Source organism: Lathyrus oleraceus, chromosome 5 (genome assembly GCF_024323335.1).
Source record: "Lathyrus oleraceus cultivar Zhongwan6 chromosome 5, CAAS_Psat_ZW6_1.0, whole genome shotgun sequence".
NCBI classification, from domain to species: Eukaryota; Viridiplantae; Streptophyta; class Magnoliopsida; order Fabales; family Fabaceae; genus Lathyrus; species Lathyrus oleraceus.
This window is the reverse complement of record NC_066583.1, coordinates 559,281,803-559,292,173: the sequence shown is the minus strand read 5'-3', so window position 1 is coordinate 559,292,173 and position 10,371 is coordinate 559,281,803. Positions and strand designations below refer to the sequence as shown.

At 36.5% G+C, this 10,371-nt stretch overlaps 1 protein-coding gene across 1 annotated transcript; it reads left to right on the top strand.

The window, feature by feature from the left end:
* Positions 1-6,652: 6,652 nt before the first annotated feature.
* Positions 6,653-9,770, top strand: LOC127086391 (uncharacterized). The gene is made up of 7 exons (XM_051027151.1): positions 6,653-7,401; positions 8,125-8,265; positions 8,365-8,478; positions 8,582-8,755; positions 8,889-9,004; positions 9,342-9,411; positions 9,511-9,770. Exons 1-7 carry the CDS (start codon positions 6,922-6,924, stop codon positions 9,517-9,519), a joined length of 1,104 nt encoding a protein of 367 aa, XP_050883108.1. The 5' UTR covers positions 6,653-6,921; the 3' UTR covers positions 9,520-9,770.
* The last annotated feature ends 601 nt before the right edge of the window (positions 9,771-10,371 follow it).

Here is a 10,371-nt window from a genome sequence, read left to right as displayed (position 1 = left end):
ATCACAAGTTATATGAACTCTTTATGAATGATCATGGTGTCCAAATTCTTCAAGAATGGCCACCATCTATTGCTCAAGGTCTGATTTGACTGTTTTGACCTGGTTGGCTTCATCTGCAAGAAACATGGTTAGATGACAATATTTTTGTACTTTTGGTTAGTAAACATATGAAAAGCAATGATATACAAATGCAATACATGCTTGGTGATCAAGAATCACACTCACAAGGGGTCCCACCCACTATGAGGGCAGCTAGGGTATGCAATGATCCTTGAGGCCATGATATGATATGATATGGGCCATGAGGGATCTTAGGGCCAAAATTGGGGTCTTACAGTTGTGAAATAAGAGTTGTGAAGATTTCAAATGAGAAACAAGTAAACGAAGTTGAGATGTGTAAATAGCTTGTACAATGAATGTCTCTTTTGCATCGGCAAGTTCGTTTTCAATGGCCTTAGATATGACCCTTGTTTGTAAACCTAACCAAGCTACAACCGGAAAAGACCTTAGTGATCTTCGTGCTTCCGCATTTCCATTTATAATTGTTAGACATTGTATGAATTGAATTGATTTCTGCATTGTTTGTTGGAGAGTGAAATTGTCCCCGCGGTTGCAAACGCGTAATTTCTTCAATCCTTATTCGAAGAGGAGAGATAGGGTGATTCATTCAGGATAACATTGTTATGGATTGTTACATGTTTTGCATTGCTATAAAGCTTTAGTTCTTGTGTATTATGTTATTCTAACCATTGGGAACTTGTGTCTGGTTAATTCTCTTGTGTTTGAGCCATTTTATCCAATATCGGAGAAACCTTTTTCTTTAAGCAAATCCTCTTGTCCTTCAAGAGGCATACTTTGCTTGAGGGCAAGCAAGAATCTAGTTGGGGAGAGTTGTTAGATGCCCAAAATTGCTTATTTGAGCTATCAAATGTGGGCATCTTTCACTCCTTTTTATAGTTAAAGTGTTCGAAATCGCCCTTGCGTTTGATGATTTGCAATACAATGTGAAATGATCTTGGTACCCTTAATTTGTGTGTTATTGTGCAATAATTAGGCATGAAAAGAGTGGAAAGCAAAGGCACAAGAAAGTTGGCAAAGGAACCAAGAAAGGAAGCATTCATCAGCATGCTCGCTAGGCGAGTGAGGTGGCGAGGTGCTCGCTAGGCGAGCCCCCACCGAGCTGCCAGCGAACATTCCCAGAATTTTACAGTAGCAAAATGTCAAAACTCGCTGTGGAGAAGGAAGTAGCGAACACTCCCAGACTTGGACAAAACCATAACTAGCACTTACTCGCTAGGCGAGCCTCCAGCGAGCTCCCAGCGAGCAATTCCAGTAGCAAAACATCAAAACTCGCTGGAGCGAAGGAGGAAGCGTGGGCTTCGCCTAGCGAACGCATGAAATTTGGACTTAGATATTTCTCTGGGCGCAGGCACTTCTGGTGACCTATTTTGGGGCTCGCTAGGCGAACCATTCTGCTCGCCTAGCGAGCATGACAACTCAGGAACCAGTATTATAAGTAGCAGGGGCTACTTTTTGGAAAGGACACTTAGCATTTTTAGATATTTTTCAGCATTTCTTGGGATCACTTTTTGTAACCTAGAAACCCATTTTTTTTTTATATTTTCTTCATCTCTTAACAATATTCCACAAAAAGAAGGTGGATTCCCATCCAATCTCGATTCTTCGACTCGGATGTTGATCAACCTTCGACTGAAACTTGTTGTGGTAATATGCCCAAAAGGGTGGTGTGGTGAGTAAAACTAATTAACTATTTTAGTTATTATTTAATTTAATTAATAATTGAGTGAAATATTATTATTATTATTATTATTAAGAAATTAGTGATAATATAATAAGTTAATAAAATAATAAGATTTATAATAAAAATAGAAAAGGGGAATTGGGATAGAAACTCAAAGTATGTATTATTTGGGAGAAAAAGATAAGAAGCGGAGAAAGGGAGAAGAAGAGGCTAAGGCTCAAGGGGAGATTCACCATTGTTAAAGGTTAAAGAATTGATTGCTAAGAACTCTAAAGTAAGGGTGAGATTCTAATTATCTAAGGGTTAGCATGATGATGGTGGGTAAATTATATCATGTAGGTTTTGTGTTTTCTTCTCTATGTTCATGATCTTGGTGATATTGTTAATTGTCAAATTGTGTGAATGATGAATTATTGCCGTCAGAATCATGAGATTTGATTGGATTGTTTGTTGTCGATGTTGTGTGAATTGATGTTATTTCGAGTTAAAGTCGAAACTGAGTTATGAAATTTTTCGGTGTAAATAAGTAGGGATTTCGAACTTTTGAAAAGTGATTTTTATGTTAAAATATGGTATAAATGATTTGTGAGAAAAATGGGGGTTTGGGATGAATTTTAGATGAATTTCGTTTTGGAAAAGTTGCAGAAAAGTGCTTATGCAATAATGTAATCGGTTATTAGAATTGGAGTAACCGGTTACACAACTTAAAAACAATGTTTCTGGATAAAATTCGAGGGGTGTAACCGGTTACTGGTTTTTGAGTAACCGATTACCCTGTGTAACAGAGGCTACGCAGGAGATGAAAATATGGGTGTAACCGGTTACCCGTTTTTGGGTAACCGGTTACCGTGCATGTGATGACAGTGGGTTGCGCTACTGGATGTAGTGTAACCAATTACTGGTTTTGGGGTAACCGGTTACACTGGAAGAAATTTCTTAAAAACTTTAAAAATTCATAACTTTTGTTCCGAGTGTATGATTCGAGTGTCGTTCGAAGCGTCGAAAGATGAGAGTGTGTACTGTCTTTTAAAATTGGTTTCAGTACTTGAAATTGAATATTTTTCTGAGTGATGGTGTTGATATGCATTATACTATTTATGTGGTGGTATGAAATAACCTTAAATGCATTGTTGTTGCTTATCATATTGAAGTTGTGGAGCTGTATAACATGTGTTTGATGCATGATGGCCAGTATTGGCGGTGTACATTGACTATGAAGGTGGGTCATTGCGCATGATGTTGTTGTTGCATGTATTGTATGTTGCATGCATTCATGTTATTAGATAATCAACCAATTGTTGGTGAGCCGCAAATCCCATTGTGTGGATTGAGCCGATAGCTGATTTCGGAGGTGATGGTATCAATGAGACGTTATTGGAGGTGATGGTAACTGATTGATGACTTTGATTTTAGGAGGTGAGGATCGAAGTGGTGATCCTGGGTGTTCACGTATTGGTACCGTATGCATTAAGTTGAGTTGTCGAGTCTCATTGCATTGTACATTGGTTGCATTTGATATTGTGTGGATTGTTGATTATGTTGTTATGGTGTTGGATGATTGTTAAGTTGTTATTATATCATGAATAGTTGTTGTGTGGATTTATGTGGAATTATGTTATGGAATGGGTGATATGTATGTGATAATCTAATGCTTACTTATTATAATGCTTTCCTTTATATAATTATGATATCTCATCCCTTATGTTTAAATGTTGTCTCCATGTTAGTAACATATAGATAATCCGCAGTAGGAGCTCAGATGTGAGTGGAAGATGAAGTCTTCCATTTATTTTTGTGTCGGCATCTGCTCTAATGTGTAACATTGAGGGATTGAAATGTTATGTCTTTCTTTATGTTTTAACATTCCTTATATGACATGTTATGTTGATGTTGGATATGTTGCGTTAATTGTTTGTTATTGTTGTTTCGCTGCTATTTAATAAAAGTTAACATTCAGACAAGTAATTACTACTATTTTTATAAATGTCACGTGTTACATATCTTTTCGATTGAGTAGGTTGATTGTATGTTGTCGTGTAGCATCCTAAATTGCATGTTGAATTTTTTTACTCTGATTTATTTTTTAAAGTTTATGCGGGAAAAAATTTAGGGTGTTATAGGATTCGCTAGATATTAATTGAGAATATTTAGTGAAGCTTGTCTGTTGGGGAACTATTGCCATCAAGATTCACTAGGGAAATTGTTAATCCTTAAATAATCTTGTGAATAGATGTCTATCTTAGACAAATACTTCGAAGATACTTGATGAGGATAAGCATTGCTGGGGATACCTTTATAAGGAATCCTGCTGAGTTAAAGTTTTACTAGAGAAATTTCCAAGGGAAACTCTGTAGGGAGATATCTACCGGGGAAACCAAGTTGAAATTCCGTTAACACTAAATCTTTCTTGGGGAAGTATCAATCACCTTGTTGGGGAAGAACCTCGTCTTGAAGATCAACACCGTTATGGACTGAATTTTGAAAGGCTCTTGCAACTTACACTAAGTCTTCTTTGAGAATAGCCCCCGAGTCTTGATTCTGTTGAGTAATAAATTAGACTTCCTTGATAGGTCGCTGAATCTTGGTTGAGGCTTATGAGTGTATGTCATTGGCGGGTTGATTGACTAGTGATGTATATTCATTGAGAAAAATCTTCTAAAGAAGTTCCATTGGGGAAGACTATTCCTGAGTTTTGCTAGGAGATACTTGCTACCAATGTTTTGTTTAGAAAATACCTACTGCAGAGGTCTACTGAGAAATCTACTGCCGAGATTTACCAGAGAATCTACTATTGAGATTCTGTTGGGGAAAGACACCTTCTGTCGAGGTTTATTGGGAAATCTACGGTCGAGATTTACCGGGGAATCTGCTGCCAAGATCCACTGATGGAAAACACCTTTTGTCAAGGTTTATTGGGAAATCTTCTGCCGAGATTAACCATGGAATCTACGACTGAGATTCACTGAAATAAATACCTACTACCGAGGTTTAACTGGGAAATCTTCAGCTGAGATTAACCAGAGAATCTTATGTCGAGATTCAATGAGGAGATATACCTTATGCTGAGGTTTACTGAGAAATCTTCTACCGAAATTAACCAGGGAATCTACTATCGAGATTCGCTGAAAGAAATACCCACCGTTGAGGTTTAACTGGGAAATCTTATGCTGAGATTAACTAGAGAATCTTCTGTCGAGATCCACTTTGAAAGAAATACCTAATGCCAAGGTTTACTGGGAAATATACTGCCGAGACTAACTAGGGAATCTACTATCGAGATTCACTTTAGAAAGCGTAAAGTAGCTGACTGCAGTGATAATTACTGTCTTCATAAGCGTACGAAACATGATTCATGTTATGCTTATGATTGAATATGCTTTGTTGTGCATTCAATTTAATGCATGTAGGTGTGCCTATAAGAATTGGATTTTGAGAGGTGTCAGGTTGGACTCTTATTTTCCAAGTTTGTTTTGCAAGGCTCAATGCTATGGGAATATGCCAGATGAATGTGATGTTGTGCATGGCATAATGCTCGAGTGAAGCGACATGATCAATGCATGAGGACGATTTATGCAATGACTTAAGGATTTCCAAAAGTGCCCATGTGGCAGGTTGGAAGGAATGGTTCCTTTGCAGCAAGGTTTCTTTGCCGAGGGACAATTTTATTTGATGGGAGGTAACTTCCAACATGATTTCCTGACACTTATTTCAAACTCAACCATTGTTGAAGCATTGCAAGACTTTTGTTTAAGCAGCTTGAAAGTCAGGAGAGAACCTGCCCTTATGTGGCTCATCTTGCCCCAATTTGTTGGGTCTTCGAAGAGATTCGCCTCAATACGATCCTTGAGATGACTTGTCCCAATATTTGAATTTTTGAAGTGGTCTGTCTCAGATTAACCGATTCTTTGAGGAATTTATCGAGCCTTAAATGGATTGCCTCAGTCTGGCTGAACCTTGAAACTATTTGCCATAGGCTGACTAATCTTTTGAGGGATTTGCCCCTAGGAACAATGTCTTTTGATTTCCTGCCCCTGGTCAATAGGGTCCTTAAATGGTTTGCCCCTAACTTGGATTCTCTACGAATAATCGAATTCCTCGCCGATTGTTCATTGTTGGGACTTCCTTGTTGTTAAACGCTGAATTGCAGATAAAATTATTTATTCAAAAATGGTAATTTTAATGCAATGCTTATGCAAGTTTTGAAATCAACATCATTATTGAGATGATGTGACGTATAGTGAATGAATCACTGGTTTATTTAAAGTGTGAAAGATGATGCTTGAACTTGATACCAACACAAATGATTAACAAACATCTAGGAGTCAAGTTAACACAATTTTGTGGTATTACGCTTTCAAAATAAACCTTATTTCAATTAGGTATTTTGAAGGTTGTAACATGGTTTGATTCATGTTTTTTTTGAAACAAAGGATATAAGGTTCAAAATTTTAATTTTAACCCACCCCATTCTCCTTAATGATCTTCAGTCGTACATTCAATTAATTTGACCTACGCATTCAAGCTCCAAATTCTTTTTGAAGGTGATGCTATGGTTCGAAAACCAAAATTTTAAACATAGAGGAATCAAAAATACATTTAAACTTTTATATATATATATATATATATATATATATATATATATATATATATATATATATATATATATATATATATATTTGCCATTAAAAAAACTAAAATGTTTATTTTTCCAAAAATACATTTCTTCATATTAGGTCATATATATATATATTTATTTGTGGTGGAGTATATTTTTTGAGGCAATTGTGGCATACTTTATCTACTTGTATTTAATTTAATTTTAATTTTTATGATACCCAACTGATCTACATCTTTCATGTGGACTCCATTCATCTTCGTCCATGTTCTCCATCAATTTAACCAGAACTTAGACTCACATGTGTCGCGTTCCACTGAATCAACCTACACCTCCTCACACCTAACCAATCACATCTCAAATCAAACCCAAAACACATACGACTATAGTATTTTCTTCGGAGCCACACCAAAGTTCATGCAACTGCGACACACAGGATCACTAAACCGCTATAAACGAACGTGTTTCCCAGCTCACTGAACTCGGAGAAGACTAGACTCAGTGAATCGGGAACTCAGAACTCAGAACTCACCAACTCGCGGCCATGGCGTCGGTTCACAGCACCGTCTCTCCGCAGAGCTTCTTACCTTCAATTTCCAAAGGAAAATCAAAACTGAATTCATCCATTCCCAAGGCGATAAACTTTCCGGCGTCGAGATTCTCCGTAAATCCGAATTTCTCGAGAACCAAACTGACGGTGGTAGCGACGAAATTATCGGCGGAGGAGTTCGACGTGATAGCTGTTCAGAGCGACGATATAACGGATCAGCAAGAAGGTTTGTTGGTGAGCCGTGCGGAAATGGAAGGTGGAGATGGTGAATTAACGACGCAGGTGAATGGATTTGGAGCGAATGAGGGTTTGTTGTCGTTGGAAGGGTTTCCTTCTTCTTCTGGTTTGGTTGGTAATGAGAATGAGGAGAGTATGGAGAAGCTTCTAGATAGGAGTATTAATGCTAGTATTGTTCTTGCTGCTGGTACTTTTGCTCTCACTAAGCTTCTTACCATTGATAGTGATTACTGGCATGTAAGTTAGAACAATTCAATCACGCTTATCTGCAATTTTGTGTGTGTGTGTGTGTGTTTGCTTTGGATGATTATGTTTCTGGAAATGAATGAGTTTGGTTCTGATGTTGAAATTATGATACAAATTTTGCATTTTAATGTTTAAACGCACGGAATTATGGAACTGTATCAGAATGATAGTCTTAGAGATGAACTGTAGTTGAATAATAGTCTGATAGATATAGTGATTATGGCCAAGTGTGTATTGATAGATACATGTGCGGTCACCTGAGTCGATCGATTCCTGACCTGTGCGAATGAAAAAACATTTGTTGGGAGAGGTCGATTTCTTAAATGAATCTTAGTTACCTACTTATCTTTAAGAATTAGTCGCTGTTTCGTGGTTGCATGCGGGAATACCTTGGTTTTACAAATAAAGTTTATACTTCTTCATCTAGTTAGAAGAGTCCTTATAAGCTTATAGAAGATTATTCAAAAATTAGATGATATAATTTGTGAAAAAGTTAAGATGCAGAAACTGATTTCAAGAAGATGAAGCATAACAAATTTTTTAGAAGTTTATTTGAATTTGATTTAAGTTGATTAGTTATGCCAAATAAGCTAATTTAAACATGTGCTAGTTGCTAATTTAGATTAGCTTTATATGTTCATTGAAATTTGATTATTTTTATTGGTTGAGGTTTTCTTTATTTGCTAGGGACTTTTGTTTTTTGATGCTATGTAGGGATGGACAATCTATGAGATAGTAAGATATGCACCTCAGCACAACTGGTCTGCTTATGAGGAAGCTCTTAAGACAAATCCGGTATTAGCGAAGATGGTGATCAGTGGGGTTGTTTATTCAGTAGGAGACTGGATTGCACAGGTGAGTTTCTGTGTATGTCATTGCACAGCTAAGTCTCAATTAGTTGAATAGACAATCTTTTTTTAATGCAGTATGGCTTAAGTCTCCTGATTGTTGCAGTGCTTTGAAGGAAAACCTCTTTTTGAGTTTGATCGTGCTCGGATGTTCAGATCAGGGCTTGTTGGTTTTGCTTTACATGGCTCTCTTTCTCATTATTATTATCAGTTTTGTGAGGTAGACCATAGTAACAAACTAACAACTTTCTTTTCCCTGTTTTGCGTTGTACTTGAATTCTCTAGCTTATGCTGACATGCTAAGTGGCTTCTCATTTATCCAGGAGCTATTTCCTTATAAAGAATGGTGGGTAGTTCCTGTCAAAGTTGCCTTCGATCAAACCGCATGGTCGGCTGTTTGGAATAGCATTTACTATACGGCTGTGGGGCTCCTGCGTTTTGATTCTCCAATCAATATTTTCAATGAATTGATGGCAACGTTTTTTCCCATGTTGACTGTAAGAGAACCTTCTGGCCTTCCTATTTATCTGTTGAATGGCAACAGTTCATGTTTTTCTTTAAGAACCAGTGGTGCTAACTATGATCCTGCAACTTCTTGCGATTAATGTTCGTCTAAATTTTCTTACACAGGCGGGATGGAAGCTGTGGCCATTTGCTCATCTAATTACTTATGGTGTAATACCAGTTGAGCAAAGACTTCTTTGGGTGGATATGATCGAGCTTATTTGGGTGACCATACTTTCAACGTAAGTTTATCTTGATTTATGTTGAATTGCTGCATTGAAAATTCCTTCATGTAGAAATTGTATTATGAATGGAGGAAGAAGAGCTAGAAGTAAATGTGAATAAGTGTTTACCATATAATGTGGTTAAATTATATGCTCTAAATTGTTTTCATAAGTTATCATGTGTAGCTTAATGAAAGAAGTTGAAAATGAAAACAACTTACAAACATACTATAAGCTATTTTTGTAAAATTTTCCAAACACTTACAGAAGTGCATATGTGTATAAGTCAAAATAAACTTTATAGTCCTTTGAAAATCTCTGCAGTGGTTCTAACATGGACTTTTGTACTTGATAGATATTCAAATGAAAAATCAGAAGCAAGAATCTCTTCGGTACCTATAGAAGAGAAATCCACTACATCCGAGGTACATGTTAAACTAATACTAATTTATTGCACGCACTCTGTTTGATAAGTTTGGTTAAAAGTTACTCACATGGCTTCTGGATTTTCTTATATTCACCAGGAGTCATGAGAAGAGATATATGCTCAGAAGTAGTGGGAGGAAAGTGTCTTTGCTCAAAAAGATTGTTATAATGCAGAGTATGGGAGAGACTGATTATGTATGTTTTTTCTTTTTTTGATAAGCAATTAACTGTATATGTGTATATGTTACATCCTTCGGAAATTCATGCATGTTAGGTAGCATTATCAACTTTCATGTAACCATTACACAAGGTAACTGTTGATAAAATTTATAGATAGACAATATATGTATATACTAAACTTGCCTTCTTGCATGTATTAGAATGTAGTTGATATAGGACTCATTCTATTAAACAGGTTAATTATATATAAAAATAGAGATGACCAATCTAAATGATGGCTCATACACTTCCCAATTTCTCTACTGGCTCACTTGGCCTATGAAATAGTCGCTCCTAAAGCATCTGTAGTGGTAGTTGTTAGGAGACTTGTTAATAACAATTTTATTTAAGGTCGTCACTTTTTATATTACTCTAAAAAAATATCAATCATAAAACGAAAAGGTCCTAAAAAGTAGGAACAACAGACAAGCTACGGGCACAAGAGGCAGAAAGTCAACCCCAATATAAATAAAACAGCAACGCAAACACAACAAATAAACAACACTGGCAAGAGAAGGAACCACCAGCTAACCAACAACCAAAATGAGAAAGACCACACCAACAACCTCCGCGATGAAAAAATTAGCTTGATCTTTGCACCAACAATCACAATCAATAGAAATAGAATTTTCCAAGACAACAAGAGTACTCCTTCCCAAAAATTCAGGTCAAAGACTCTCAATTTGCTATAGTCTCAAATATATAACAAGATTTTCAAATCAATCTGAGAAAGAACATGA